The sequence below is a fragment of the Synchytrium microbalum genome, assembly GCF_006535985.1.
Source record: "Synchytrium microbalum strain JEL517 chromosome Unknown SmJEL517_scf0043, whole genome shotgun sequence".
NCBI lineage: Eukaryota > Fungi > Chytridiomycota > Chytridiomycetes > Synchytriales > Synchytriaceae > Synchytrium > Synchytrium microbalum.
This window is the reverse complement of record NW_022158392.1, coordinates 110,078-125,959: the sequence shown is the minus strand read 5'-3', so window position 1 is coordinate 125,959 and position 15,882 is coordinate 110,078. Positions and strand designations below refer to the sequence as shown.

The window sequence follows — 15,882 nt, the reverse complement described above, 5'->3', positions numbered from 1 at the left end:
GGATATATGATCTGAAACTTCCGCCGACGTTTTGAACAGTCCTCCAGTTGCAGTTTGGTCGTCAAGAAGTTTGGGGCAAAAAACTAAAGACGTGGATAGCAATTGCTCAGCCAAGTTAGAAATCTTGGATAAACCCTAGTAGATGCGATGCGATTTTATGGTAGAAACGTGACAATTATTATGTTTACTTACAATCATGCTATTGCGAGGATCTATGCTATACAATTCCTATTTACTGCTTCTTCTCGTGCCAGTGCGTAACAATCGCAGTAGCAGTTCCATCTGGATTCAGACGGAATGGTTTACCTCGCCATTCCACTATATATCCTGCCATAGCAATACACCATATAGGTAATGCCATAACTTCCCGGACAATCCAGGCCAGAAAGTACACGTCGGCACTTTTAGCCAAACTGTCATCAATGGTAAAAGCAATCACTGTATCCGACGCAATCCAGCCTATAAAATGCATCACCAGAAACATTATACACTGTGATCTAGTCCATCCCAAAAAGTACGACCAACCCCAGACACCAAGAAGACCACACACTATCGATTCGGTAAATGGCTCGATTAAGGTAGCAACCGTCACTACATATTTACGTATACGAATCCATCGTGATCGTCGACGAAAGTATTCTACAAGGCTCAAGGCACCCAGCGGTTGCATGGCAAAATCAGCTGTAGTAGCGTGCCGTAATCCCAATTGCCATATCTTTTCACCCATAATATTATCTTCACTCAAGTATCGAGCGAAATGAGCTAGACCGCCAGCAGCTGCTCGTTCAAGATCTGTTTTACGAAACATATTACTCTTGCCATTGATACATGACGAGATGGATGCATAATTGATGCTGAGATACATTTTACAGTGTGCGGTATTTAGAAACATCATTTCTACACGAGATCCAAAAGACTGTGGCCTTGTTGCTACTGGTGCGTGGTGTACCAATCCAATGTTTGGTAGATGGAGAGCATCGACAGATCTACCCATGCAATCCGGCGCGACTAGTACGTTCGAGTCCACGATCCATATAATATTATATTTGGCGGCATGATAGCCTGGTAGCAAGTTGCAAACCTTTGGATTTGGTCCAATTTCTGCTTCATCTGGTAATGAAAAGGAGCGCACGTCTTTGAGATGATGCACACCAACATTGAAATGCATTACGACAACTAACCTGGATTGCCAGTAACAATACGAGCATCAACATTGGGATGAGCTTTCATAACCATTCGAGCGACTTCAACAGCTTTATCCTTGGGATCAGCTACAGTCATGATGACCTCAAACTTTGGATATTCCTGTTTGAACGCAGAGGCTAGATTCTCTTCTAGCAAATTATCGACGCCCTTCATAGGTCGAAGAATCGTGACGCTAGGAGTTGATGATTTTTGAGATGATGTGGGCGTTGGCGGATGAGAGTAGCGTATTCGCCTAATAATATAGTCAAGGGCCATATCAGTATGAGTTCAATGTACATTAAGTCAGTTGATTTCGTACACGAGAATAGCTCCCCATAGACAGAACTGTGTCATGACAATCCACATCACGACTGAGAATCCAGCCACTCCATTCTGCAGCGCAGTTGCAGCGTCCACCATCGTTTCCAATAGCTCTGTTTAGTGTTGACTACTCGATCTACACCATTATATTCCTAAAACGTTGCTGTATGAAATGAAAGTGTTGAGTTGACTTGACAGCAGCTCATCCGCTCCTACGGCGGATTACAAGGAAACAAGACGCGTTTTGACGGTTTTGACGCCGCGAGTTTACATCGACTCGACCACAGGACTCTCAGGCTCTATCGGTAACGTTCATCGGCTTCAACCTTTCAAACATTGAAACCAACCTACCCAACGATGCAAGTCCAGGTAGGAGTCTAACACACGTTCGATGGCTTACAGATGCTAATTGACATATATTCTCTAGTTTTATAGGGCTCTATGGGGTGTGAACGAGGATTTCGAAGTGCTCTTCCCTCGATTACAGATGCAAGGGTTTGCTGGAGTAGAAGTCTCGCTTTCTTCCATGGGATGGCCTGATAAATCCAAGACTGACCGTTTCAGTCAGCTTCGTCTCAAATATGGCCTGAAATTCCTTGCTGGTTTATACACTGTACGGTCGTGCATCGCAGATTGTGACATCCTAAAGTTCAAAGATCTGATACAGCTTGATCTAGGCTTGGGACAACTATATTGGAGATTGGGCTCCGAAAACTGTTGAAGAGCACTTGATGCAATTCAAACGAGAGCTGATTGCCGCCAAGGAGCTTGGAGCTTTTCATTGCAAGTAAGATTGAGTCTATTGACTATCATCGATTCGTTTGGAGATGATCAAGCTGCCAGGTTGATGCTTCTCATATCGTATCTCTAACCTGCTTCTGTGACAGTTCTCATTCTGGTGGGGACAATCTCTCGGATGACGAGGCAATCCAATTTTTCGAAGGTGCTCTTGCGATCGAAAAGGAGGTGGGCCTCACTGTATCTCACGAGACGCATCGTGGGCGAATACTCTACTCTCCGTGGTATGCGATTTGCCACCACTCGGTTTACAAAAGCTGGCTGATTCCTTTCAACTATTTTCACAGGCGTACATACATGCTACTGAAACGTCTACCTACGCTTCGGCTCACTTTGGATCTGTCACATTGGGTAGTTGTATCCGAACGATTTATATTGAATCCAACGAGTCCGCATTATCGGCAACTATTAGAATTGGTAGCATCACGAGTAGATCACATCCACGCCAGGATATCTACCACTCAATCTTCACAAATTGATGACCCAGAAGCTACAGATGGCTGGGATCCGATATGTCGAGAGGAGTTCGATGCAGTTTGGCAATTCATTTGGGACGTGCAGCGTAAAGCTGGCAAACGTGTCATAACAATGGACGTCGAGTATGGGCCGCCGGAAATCGATGATGGTGGATACCAACGAAATGTGATGTGGGTAGCAGAAACTGTGAATGGTCAACATGTTGTAAAGAAACGACCTGCCAAAGTTTTAAATGACCTCGTAGTGACTGAAAAGAGTCGTTTAGAACGCAAGTTCAGTGCATGGAAATCAGCACACAAGCTATAATAATGTTGTGTGGATCTTGCTGGTGTTTTAAGCAATGACTATAGACAAAAGGTGCATAATAATATTATGGTTTGGTTGTTTTTTACATAAAAGTAGCACGTGCCATTGCAATCTCATATTCACAGTGCTTCTTCAAGTTTGTTGATATAGTATCTACTTGCTCACTCACATCACGCGTTTCATATCTCTCAGCGACGGCTTTCATCAATTCCAGCGTTGGCTCACCCTAACGTCACAGGTGTGTGTCAGCATCAGATACATGACCATTTCTGGCAAGTTTCGACTTACATCTTTGAAAAAATCATGTTGAGCATCAGAAAGTTGAATGATAAAATCCCTTTCGGCCTTGATTTCCTTCACTTTAGAGATGAGATTGTCACGTCTACTTGGAGGAGCAATACCAATACGACGCACTGTGTCAACCATACGAGAGAGTCGCTTGTCACTGTCTTTACAGTACTGATCGAGACCAGCGTATTCTGACGTTGGAGCAGGTCGTTTGTTATGGTATATATCGTCCTGAATCTTGATAATAGTTGCACCATCTACTGGCATGTGTGGATGCTGCAGTCGTCCTTCTATATCCTTCCATATTCGAGAGCCTACAGGCGGTGTTTCGATGTGGATGACTGCATTCCTGCCAACTGTTATGTAGGGTGGCCTCGTCGATTGAAGGGGGCGGACTTTGTCTGTGGATAATAGAAATACAAGTCCATCGATTTTGACTACGAGCTGCTGTGTTCCTACAACAGCAAACAAGGTAAATGGTAAATCTGATGCTAGAGTGACTGGTGTTCCTAAAACACGTTTAAAGCGACTTAGTTCAAGTTGCAACTGCAAAACAAATATATATGAAGAGATTGCGAATTGCCTCTCGGCTTTACCGTGATGTGGCTTCTGAGCGTACCTGCAGCGATCAATTGTACTTGACAGGTTCCAACAACTAGCTCCTCAACTGGGTGTGCTTTCTGTTGAGTTTCAAGCTGAAGTTGAGTTCCATCTTCCGATATAGGCACGAGCTCCGTCCAAGGTAGGCTGCGAAAGAAATCTATGGTCATTGAGCTGCTTGCTTCGCTTGAGTTTTATTGTGAGTTTTTTTCTGGGAGAACGTGGCGGAACGGAAGGCACGACGTTAGATTCATATTTGAATTTATAAGGATCTATCATTGGCACTGATTTTGTCTCCACAGACGCCTTGTGTGTTTGCAAGAACTTGCAGTATTGGACATTTTATTTTATATTCTGAAGCTTGGACACCTCACAACGTACGAACTGACGCAACTTGCACCAATGATCTTGTTGCCATGAATGACGAGGGTCAGCCTTCGGAGACATACGCTTCAAAGCTCGTACTCGGTGAGTTGAGCGTAGTCGTCGCCAACATGCAACCTCTGTTCACTAAGGCATCGCTGAGTTTTAAAAAAGCGAGGGCTATTCCGGTGAGTATATTCAGCGCTACGTGGTGCCTTTCACAAAGCAATCACCTCGCTCGACTCGTGGAAGCCGAGAAAGCACAAACATTAAAGCATTCACAATGTTTTGACGTGTCTTACGAATAGTTGTAAAGGGGTCATATCTCTCTTAATTATACTCAGTCTCCAACAATCATCCCAATACTTTTCGAGTCAGTTGTTTATTGCAATAATATGCAACAGAGAAGAAAAACCCAAGCGTTTTCGCAAATACGACTTCAAACCTTTCAAAATACACAAAATTCAACGACCAGCAGCACATAATGACGTGGAGACAGCCTTCCTCAACTCGTCATTATCGTCGATCTCGAATGCAGAGACACTGGCTGCTGCACGAGACAAGAGATTGTGGAGGAATCGAAAGTTGATGTGCTCTCCACGTTCATGAGCTGCAAAGTATGCCAAGATCTATTCGACAAAAAAAACAGCGACATGGTGGATGATGTTTCTGAACAAGACAGATTTAGTATACCTCATCACGATAGCTGATATCACGAGAAACATCACCAGTAGAGAGAGTACCATCATAAGTGGTATCAGGAGTTTCAGATCGTGAAGGACCAGAAACCACTTTCAATGGTTTTGCTGCTGCAGCAAGCCTACTTTTTGGAAAAAAAAGGTTAGAATGTCGAAAGAATGTATTGGTTCCAAATAACCACAAACTCACTGTGAAAATGACGTGACAGGAACCAGACTGCGTACACGATTAACACCTCGTTCCTGTACTTTGGGAGTCTGCTTGGCTGCAGCAACAGACCTCACGGTATGAGGCTTGGTCTGCTCTGTAGGCATATATCCGAAAGTTTCATGGACAGAAGCATCAGACGGTCGAGATTCTGTCTCTTGCTGTGCTTTTCGAGTTTCCGTGGGAGGCTTTGGACCAGCGACGACCTTCCTTTCTAATTTGATTGGCTCGGCTTTGATTTCTACAGGTCGAATCTTTTTTGTTGGGGTCGTGTCTGGGACGTAGTGTTCAGTCCCAATCCTGCGTCGCTTTTTGCTTTGCGAATACTCCAATGACTCTTCTAAAATCAAAACCAAACAACCACGTCAATGCTTAAAAAAATACAGATACGTCGATAGCATACTCACTGAGATAAGTCAGGAGACGTTTTTCCCAAACAGCATCATCACTCAACTGCTTTTCACTCTCGAAGAAACGAAGCAAAGCTGCAGAGCGACCCAAACTGTGCCAAATAAGCACCTTGCATAGTTTCTCGTGACAGTATGGACAGAGATGCAAGACAATATTCTGGGCTGCACGTCCTGGATTGAGGATGCATTGATAGTAGGAGCAAACTGGCAGCTTGAGTATGTTTGTGCAAATGGCACAAGCAAGGCTCTGTTAGAAAAAGGGAAAAGCGACACCCGTGGTAACAAAAGGTTCTCCTTGTGTCTTAATCTGGCAAAAATGTTGGATCTTTGTCCTACCTTCATGCCTGCTCTGACACCAACGTCTGAGACAATATCAATGTCAATAGGGTCCGCCCTACAAAGTCCGTGGGTATTAAGATTTCGTCTTGACAGCTGTCAGAGATTGTAGCAACCAGTAAGAGCTCAGTTTAAACATTCAGGGAAACTTACAAGCTGTGGTCATCCTTTGAGAGAATTGTCAAGCCGGGTAAGAAGAGCCTGATAAACTTGAGCATTGATTTGTAAACTTCATCTGAGACCTATAAAGATCAAATCGAAGATATAATTCAACTAACATCTGAAGCTGGTATACCATTTCTCCCTAAACTAGCCCTTACCACAGAGTTTCGAACATGAATTTGAAGCGGTCGTTTGATGTCATCCTTGTCCATGATCTCGACATAGTCATCAAGATACATAAACTCTGGGAAGTCATGGCTCTCCAAATATCGACTAAACAGACTCGTAAACTTTCGTTTCGAGTATGTTTGGAAGAGACCAAGTTCTGTTGGGGATCTCAAGATCCATTGAATTTCCTAATTGACATGAAGAATAAAGGGCAATTACATTGAATTTATATATGCGATAAGCCCACTTAAGGCGTTGGAAGCATACCCTGGCAGCATCGAGAGATAGAAGCTCATCTGCGTCTGTGTCGTTTCTGCGGCTCACGGAATTTCTAATGTCCTTGGTTTCCAGTGATTTTGAGGTGGATGGGGCTCTGTCTGGGATGAGAAGATTCATATCCGAATCTCTCAATGATTATTTACGAAAATTTCTTGGAGCGAACGACTCTAAGGCGACTCGTAAAAGTTCTGAGTCGACGCGGTGTGTTTCGTGACCTCGAAGTGAAGGTGAAGCGAAAAGGGGGTGAGAGAGACCGATCTTACATAAGTATTCACCTTGGAGCTTGTCGCTGTCTGAAGTTTGCTCTGAAGACGACGTCTTCAGCAATCGACCTAACGTAAAACACAGCAGAAGTTTGTGGGTTTACGTGGCGTCCGACAACATACTAATGCAGTTCAATTCATTCGCTTTGCACTGAGTATTCGCTTGATAAAGTGTTTCTCTATTATTTATGATACATGCAGGTTTGGAGGATGACAACAATGTCGCTTATGCTCTTCTCTTAACTGTCCAGCACAACCCATTTCACACCAACTACAACAGTCTCCTCCTAGTTTCCGCTTCAAGATCGTCTGCGTCAAATTCTGCGACAGAAGCTGCGCTTTGTGTGAGAAGATGGAGGAGGATTCTCCAGTTGATCTTCTCTCCACGAGCATTCGAAGCAAAATATGCAGCAATCTATGTAAATTTGGATGAATTTGGAGGGTCTTCCAACCATTGAAAACGCTGTTTTATACCTCATCACGGTATTTGATTTCACGTTCCGGGCTATTGCCATTGGTCAAGTGTGTTGGTGCAGGTGAAGCTTGAGTGGTTTTCTTCATCAGGGGAATCCTTGAAACAGGAATCATGCTTAGCACGAAATCCCTTGTCAACATAAGTTACATCAGACTTACTCGAGACCACTACTCTCCGAATCGTCCTTGGCCTTTGACACTCGTTTTTTTGGCTTTTTCGGTGATGATTTGAGCAGAAGGGTGGAAGTACTCGATTCGATAGTTGTCCTACGACCTGGTTTTATTGGGATTAGTGGGGTTAGTAATATCCCACCATTCGGTTATTTTGGTATCGTTGTTACGTTTTTGACCAATGGTAGCGGGCTCTTGGAGATTTTCAAGCGAGTCATCTATGATTTCAGAAATATCGTCATTAAAATGCCACCTCATCCAACGAGAAAGCGAGAAACCAATCATCATCCAACTGCCACCTCATCCAAAATACGAGACCTCGACTTACAGATGTATTCGTAAAGCTTTTGTTCCCACTCATAGCAGTCTTGAAGGTCTTCGGCTTTGAAGTAATTTGCAAGTTTGAAGGAGCGTTGCAAGCTGCTCCAACCCAGTAACTTGCACAATTTTTCATGACAGTATGGACAGAGATGGAGAACTACATAGTTCGAACTCTTTGTTGGGTTGAGTAAGCACTCGTTCTCTCCACAGACTTTCATTTTCAATAGTTCTGTAGCCACTGCTGCCGACAACAACTAGATTGCGAAGGTGAGCGGTAAACATTTCATTGTGTGTGGCTTTTTGGCAATTTTCAGAGAGGGATCGAAAGATTTCATACCTTCATCACCAAGCGAGTTTCCACGCTGACCATGATCTTCAGCTTAATTGGATCACCCCTATGATAAAGATTTCGAGTGGCAAGTTCAAATGCAATGTTTGGGTGGCGATACGATACAAAAGTCTCACATACCGATAGTCGTCAAAGGTTTCTCCTTCGCCAATAAAATTCAAGCCAGGATAAAATGTTTTCAAGAAAGTTACCAAGGACGCGGCTTTGTCATCAGGCATCTACGATTACCGCTGGTAGTTTCAGCGAATGGCCTTTTGTGACGACATGCGACGGACATCAACGCTTTTCATCATACCGAAGTATTGACAACTTGAATTGGTCGTTTCAAATTGAGGCCAGACGACTGTACACTTTCCAGATACTCATCACAATACAAGAATGCAGGTTTTGCTCCGTGCTCATTAATGTAGACCGGAAAGCGTTTCTTGAATTCTCCATTGGTGATCTTTCGAAATATGTCGCTTGGTGCTCGAAGAAGGATTGCAAGCTCCTTAGTGTTGGAAAAGGGGTGTTTAGAAGCAATGACATTGTTGATGTTGACAGCTTGCACAGATTTGACATAGATCAAGAGAAATAAGGTGCAATATGAATTGAATTGATTGATAGAATAACGCTGATCGTATTCACATGAGCTCCAGTGCCCTTCACATCAAGGAACTGAACTAGAGCACGATCGCAGCACGTACTTTTGCAGCATCTTCAGATAGCGTGGTTCCAATAGGCTCCAGCTCCGACTGTTCACCTTCCATAGTTATCTGTAAGTGTATTCCTCGTGTCAATTCTTCTCTGAGGTCTAGTCAAATTTCAAGAACGTGCAATCACGAGCGGCGTTGTTGGTAAAAACTCAAGACACCCAACTCACTGTAATCAAATCAATCAATTACGCGTCATTTTATCTTCACATTTTATATCGACTCTACATGACTATACAACATTTCTCCTTCTGCTCATCAACTGGTGGACGCGATTTGGAGCTAGGTTTAGAGCTTCCTCTAGACGAGTTCCCGTTCAGAGAATCCAACCGTTCCAACGTCTTCTTGATTTGAGGATGCTTCATGTCTTCAAATACACTACGTAATATCTTCAACCTCTCCTCATAACACGACTTAGCAGCTGGTGTGTTTCCTAGGCCACGTTCAACGTCACCTAATCCAAGCAGTATTCTGGCAATATCGGGGTGATTAGCTGTACCAAACACCTCCTTATCAATCTCCAATGCCTCAGCCAAGTGTTTGTTGGCTAGTGCAAGGTCACCTGTGTCTCTAGCTATATACCCTAGATTCGATAAACACTCGGCTACATACTCGCTCTTACGAGTCTCCAGTCCAACAACCTCAATATCCAATGCTTCGGTACAACACTTTGTAGCAAGAGCATTATCATGCTGTTGGCACCGTTCCAGATTACCCAGACGAGACAAAGCCCAAGCGACTGGAAGCGAGTCACGTTTGTTATCGTTAGCCCTGATACTGATTTCCAAAGATTCTTCAAAGGCCTCCCTAGCCTTCGGGTATTGCTCTAGCTCCAAATACGTCTGGCCTAGATACGATAATACGGAAGCAATGACAGGATTTTCACGCGTACCGAGAGCAGCTTGGAAGATGGTTAAGCATTCTTCGAATTGACCTTTGGCCCTACGATATGCTCCAACATTGAGAGAAGCCATACCACATGCTAAGAGTATCTTGGCTACTTCAGGCTGTCTCTGTACACCACCACTAGCGGCGACAAAGGTGTCGAGACCCTGCTGCGAGTACTTGACAGCAGCTTTAAAATCACACTGTTGATATGCTGCTGCTGCAAGAGCCGTCAATATTCCACCCTGATCTGTGGAAGGACGATTGCCCTGGAGTTTCTTCATGATGGCCAAACTTTCTTCAAAATACTTTTTCGAGCCTACAAAATCCTTTTCCTTCATAAGGGTTTGGCCCAACCCGATGAGAATTTGCGCAATATCGGGTACTTCTCTTGTACCAAATACATGTACTTTGATGTCGATGGCTTCTTCATAATACTTTTTGGCAGTCTCCAAATCATTCTTCTTCAAAGCACAGCTTCCAAGACCTGTGGTTGACGATGAAATTAGTTCTGGGAGATGTAAATATAATTCGAATGATTGTACATCAGATGCAAGGACGTACCGATGTAAGTAGAAGCAATATCATTATGGAACTTGGTGCCATATATTGCGGTCTGTGTTTTAACACTCTCCTCATAAAATCCAATGGCACCATCATAATCCTCAGATTGCATGCACACACTGCCCAGCCCTTGAAGAGTCTGACCCACGTCGGCATTGTTTCTACTTCCGAATACCTTCTCTTGAATTGCAAGAGCCTCTTCATAGTATTTCCGCGCTCCAACAAAGTCGCCTAATTTGATAAACGGATGTGAGAACTGAACTCATATAAACCTAAATACACTAGTTTGTACTTGAAAAGCAAGCAACACTTACGAGTTTGTAAACAAACAGTTCCGAGCCCCATTAAAATCGAAGCAACATCAGCATGATCACGAGATCCAAAGAGTTTGGTTTGCGTATCAAGAGCCTCCTCATAACACTTCTTTCCCTCTTCATAATCTCCCATTCGTAGACAACACGACCCAAGACCCATCAGGACTGACGCAATCTCCTTATTTACTCTCGTACCGTATACTTTGGTCATGAGCCCCATAGCTTGCGTATAATACTTTTTTGCTTCAGGAGCATTCCCAATTTGTAGGTTCAGAGAGCCCAGACCAATGTACAATTGAGGCGTGTATTCGTTGACTGTGTCTCCAAAAATCTGTTGGAAGATTTGAAGACTCTGCTCATAATACTGTTTTGCCTCGGCATTTGCACCTTGATGCAGTTTGGTTGACCCAAGACTCATCAGAGTCGCGGCTCGGGATATCATAAACTGCTTCATAGCGGCAGCTTGAGCTTCGTCTGTTGGCGCTGCATTGGCATCAGCAGGCCCGTCAACAACCGTAGCTTCCCCAACACTGTCTTCGTTCATTGGCAAAGCAACTTGAATTCCAACGGTGGAGTTGGGAGTTGCTTGAGAAAGTTGACCCATTATTTGGAGCGCATTCTGTTGATATTGTTGAGCAGTTGCGTACTAAGGAACAAGGAATATTTAATGAACTGAATTGTAGATGTGCAAAACTGCAAAGACAAACCTCCCCGAGATTAAAGGAGACAATACCAAGATTGTGTAATACCGACAAGACACTTCCAACGTCCCCAATATTCACGTATATCTGGGCCAGGTTTGTGAGTAGCTCCCTTTAGAAACCAAAAAATGTGAGAAAGGGGCAAAAGAATTAAGGCCCTCGATCGAATCATGAGCGATAACTTACTTTCGGGCCTGGTATCGTCCAAGATAATCACAATACTTGTCCATTGCCCACGCAACCTTCAAAATACCTTGAGAAACAACCGGTCCTGGCTGCGTCACTCTCAAAACATGAGACATCAATGATTCAGCAACATGTCGTTCGGTAGCTGTATATGCTTCTCGGTACTCGTGCTGTGGAAAGCATGCAAGCAACGAGGCTCCAACTTCAGGGAGTACATTCTGTGGAGGTTCTAGTCCACGGGCGAGCTCCTGTGTCAAGGCATGTATACTGATCATGCCGTCGTTTCTTCGATATACAAGAGCTCGTTTCGTTAGAGGAGACAGGACGTCATCTATATCCAAACCTTTCCAATTTGGGTTGTTTCCGATATAGGTCTCCATTAAAGGGACCGTAGGTATGTTGTCCGGCGCGATATGAGCCATTATATCAAGACAGCCGATTGCTGCTAGACCAGTGATTCCAAGGCTAGTTCTGAGCGAGTCTACTGACAGGTTGAAAATGGTAGATAGTGCGACATTTCTACCAGGAGCAACGGTTGTATCTCCCTCTACAGTGGTTTGTGAATTCTGCATACTACTATCAAAGTTCTTGTTGAAATCCATAAAGGTAAGCTTGGCTTCGTGTATAAAGTTAGCGGCTTGCGAAGCAGCCAACGGCAGACCATCGACACGTTGTACGATTTTATTCAGAGCCTTCTCTTCATCCGGATCACCAGTCACCGAGAGCTTAGTAATCCCAAGAATAAACTTCTTCGTATTCTCTGGCGACCATTTACCAACCTGATGCAAACTGTCCCTATTTACGATTCCAAACTTGAGACCAATGCTCTCGGATCTGGTTGTGATAATCACGTCACCACCAAACCCTGTACAATCCTGGCAAAGCTTTTCTACCAGTTCTTCATCATCAGCATTGTCTATAAGCAGCAAATACCCATGACGAGAAGCGAGTTGTTGCCAAGTATACTTGCGCAGTCGATCATCATCTTCTGGGACTGGCTCGCTATTAGCAAACCCATGAGTCCAGAGCTTTGCGAATCCTTGACGAGCAGATTCACGAGATTCAAATGATATCCAATATATAGCTTGGTACGATTTCTCATGTAGCCATGCATATTCTGAAATCAACATACTCTTTCCGACACCAGACCAGCCACTTGCCACTACAGTATGCATATTGAATAGAAGCGTTTCAATTTCTGCTAGCTCGTCGTCTCGTCCAGCAAAGTCTTTATAGTGTGGAGGCAAAAACAGGCCAACGGTCGAATCTATAAACATGCATAGAACGATTTTAAAAAACACAATTACTGCACCGGTGAAAAGTAGAACGATTGCATTAAACTTACCTATTGGCTGTGGTTTGTCCAGCATCTCGTCCACTTTGTCGAATATTGTCTTGAGGTACAAGTTATCGGCAGTCACGGTAACCGTGACACTCTCAATATCAAAAATGGCTTTCATGACTTCCAGCACTGTCGGATCTGGATAGTTCTCTTCAGTAGCCCAACGTGAAAATGGAGCATCCGGTGCATCAATTATAACGGGCAGTATCTTGATGCTTTTCGCCTTGTAGCACTCAATACCCAGCGAGAGTTCAGCAAAGCAATTGTCCTCTCGCTATAGAGTTATTGCGGCCTGTCAGTATCTCAATTCGTGATAACTGTAGAAAAGTAATCCGAACTTACCTTTGAAAATATACTGTTGCGCAAAATGTCCATCGAAGCGTTACTGAGCAGATATACAACCACAGTACTATTTTTGAGTTGCTTCTCGAAATAATCCTTCCAAAGAATCCCAGGAGGGATACAGTCTGCATCTCTGAAAACGCACAAGGCATCACCGACACGTTTTGTTGAAACTTCAACCATTGAAGTTTTTATTGCCTTGGCCATATCAAACTCCGAGACCTGCCGATACGATATGAAGGCATCGTGATGGGTGTGGTTGTCTCCATCCACGTCACTAGTAAGAACAAAGGTAAAGTTATAACGCTGCTGAAAGTACCACTAATTAAAGGGAGACTTTTCATCTCTTACCCCAATGCTGACGCCCCTACTACCACAGCTTGCTTATCAGAAGCATCACTAGCTGTTGTGTAATCAGCAGGGTTCCGATTACTAGAGGTGACTTTGGTAACAATCGACTCAACCACACCATCCCTCTTCAAGAATCGTCTAAACGATATAATACCACCATTTACAATATACGACGATGCTAGAGACACTGCTAGCGGATTGCAGTCGACTTTCGTTACTAGCTCGTTCAAGGCAGCGTCTTCATCAGGGTCCTGAATGATCAAATGAGTAGCGTTCAAGATATATTTACGTGATTCATCGGTAGACCACTTGGACACTGTATATTTAGATACATTGCCAAGAGCGGTGGTGAATGCTGAAGGGATTTTGCGACTACTTATGAGCACATCACTCAATGTGTTGAATGACGCTGGTTTACACAGTGACGAAGCCAGCACTTCATCATCAGCATTGTCAATAATAAGCAAATATCCGGATCTAGCACTTAAAGTGTCGATGACTAGAGACACCAAATCGTCCTGATTGTCAGTTGGAATCACACTACTCTTGATCCCAAGACCACGAGTTGCTAAAGTAACTAGGGACTGCCTAAATACATCTGCAGAATCAAGCGATATCCTCCAAATACTACTATATTCTCGTTCGTGTATCCACGAATACTCGCTGGCCAACATGGATTTGCCTATGCCTGGAAGACCTTCCAACATACAGACTCCCGTTTCAAACAAGAGTTTCTCCACGACTTGGAGCTCTGACGATCTACCAGCAAAGGCCCGTGAATGAGGTGGCAGAAATAGGTTGGTTTTGCCGTCTAAAGATTGTATAGTGGCTGAGTATTGTAACTCGTGTCAACTACAATGCAACACATACCAGGTTTAGGGGACTTGTTGAGTAGCGACATAGCTTTGGCAAATACCGGTTTCAGGAATAATGTAGACTTGTCGTCTGGTATAAGTTTAGCACCGTTGATAGCAAACAGCTTCTTCATAACGGATAAAACAGTAGCATCGGGATAGTTTAGCTCGGTAGCCCATTTCGAGAATTCTTTGGTCTCGCTACCAACCATGACTGGCAGAAGCTGTGCTTTTCCACCTTCATAGAGCTGAATCCCCTGCAGGATCTGACTAAACAGCGCATCGTCCTTCTGTTTAACAGTGGTCATGTTGGTTTGTAACGGCAAAAACGACACCAACAAACTGGGTTAAAACTACCTTTCCTTGAACGTTTTGACTCAAAGCATTCATTGATGCATCGCTAACCAGTATCACAATAACAGGAGGCGAAACAACATCTTCAGATCCAGCTGTTGATAAGCCACAGTCCACGTCCAAAAATACACTCAGCGAATGGCCTAGAGCACGTCTTGACACATTCTCAAGCACAGATTTCACTCGTTTAGACAAACTTGATTCCGTTTCAGCCCGGTAGTAGATAAAAACGTCGTGCGTATTGTGGTTGCACCTATACAAGACTGGTCAAAACTTTGATAGACTACACTTAAAGCAATACGGCAGAGCTTACTTGGCGGTAGTTCCAAGCATGATGCACCTTAGAGAGCTAGCTTTGGTAGTTCAAGCTTTCGAGATATTGGTGTTTTGCGACGAAGTCAAAGGGCGAAGGTGAAAAACTGGTGGCTGTGTAGATTCCGACATTCGGAAATTTGGAGGCTGATCCAGGCTGTAATGACATCAAAGGCTAACTCGCTTGAATCTCAAGGTTTCCTATCCTATAGTTTCGAAAGTTGCTGAACCGTGCGTGCATGTCACCACGTGCATGACGAGAAGAACTGGGATTGGCTATGTTGAACGCATCAGTACGTCGCTAATATCTCGATTGAATATTTTCTATGAATTCCACCCTCTTTCAACGCAGAAGTTGGCTCTTCACCCAGATTTCTATCCAGTTTCGTCGACGCAAATACGAAATTCCACTTGAATCAGCTGTATTAAGTCGTAGAAAAAACTGAGATCAATATTGCATTAACGTTGCAATTATTTTCAAAGCTTCAATTCCTACAGACAAGTTCAATTCTCTCGTCATGCGATGATGCAAAAATGTGTGACACTCGCTCTGAATGATTACACTACAAAACATCAACACTCCAAAGGCTCCAACCATCTTATTGACCGTGAGATCAAGCAATATCCGAACCTCTCGCCATAGTCATTCACAAGCCTGTACCAGGGTTTCAACTATGCCTCACGAATACCATCCATGTCATCCACCAACGCGACTCAAGGATTTGTTGCCTCTGCACGCACCAAGAGACGAAGAGCCAGAGTTTGAGAGCGTGCCATTCGATGTGGTAACCTGACCGTTCGATCTACC

General features: G+C 43.8%; 2 protein-coding genes across 2 annotated transcripts; one reads left to right on the top strand and one right to left on the bottom strand.

The window, feature by feature from the left end:
- Window positions 1-232: 232 nt before the first annotated feature.
- SmJEL517_g05154 (uncharacterized protein) lies at window positions 233-1,605 on the bottom strand (the record flags this gene model as incomplete). Its single annotated transcript, XM_031171081.1, has 3 exons — window positions 233-1,110; window positions 1,182-1,438; window positions 1,505-1,605. The coding sequence occupies 3 exons, from the start codon at window positions 1,603-1,605 to the stop codon at window positions 233-235; spliced, it is 1,236 nt and encodes a 411-aa protein (XP_031022944.1).
- Window positions 1,606-1,863: 258 nt separating this feature from the next.
- On the top strand, window positions 1,864-3,087 carry SmJEL517_g05153 (uncharacterized protein; the record flags this gene model as incomplete). Its single annotated transcript, XM_031171080.1, has 5 exons — window positions 1,864-1,875; window positions 1,934-2,119; window positions 2,184-2,293; window positions 2,394-2,528; window positions 2,592-3,087. The coding sequence occupies 5 exons, from the start codon at window positions 1,864-1,866 to the stop codon at window positions 3,085-3,087; spliced, it is 939 nt and encodes a 312-aa protein (XP_031022939.1).
- Window positions 3,088-15,882: the final 12,795 nt, after the last annotated feature.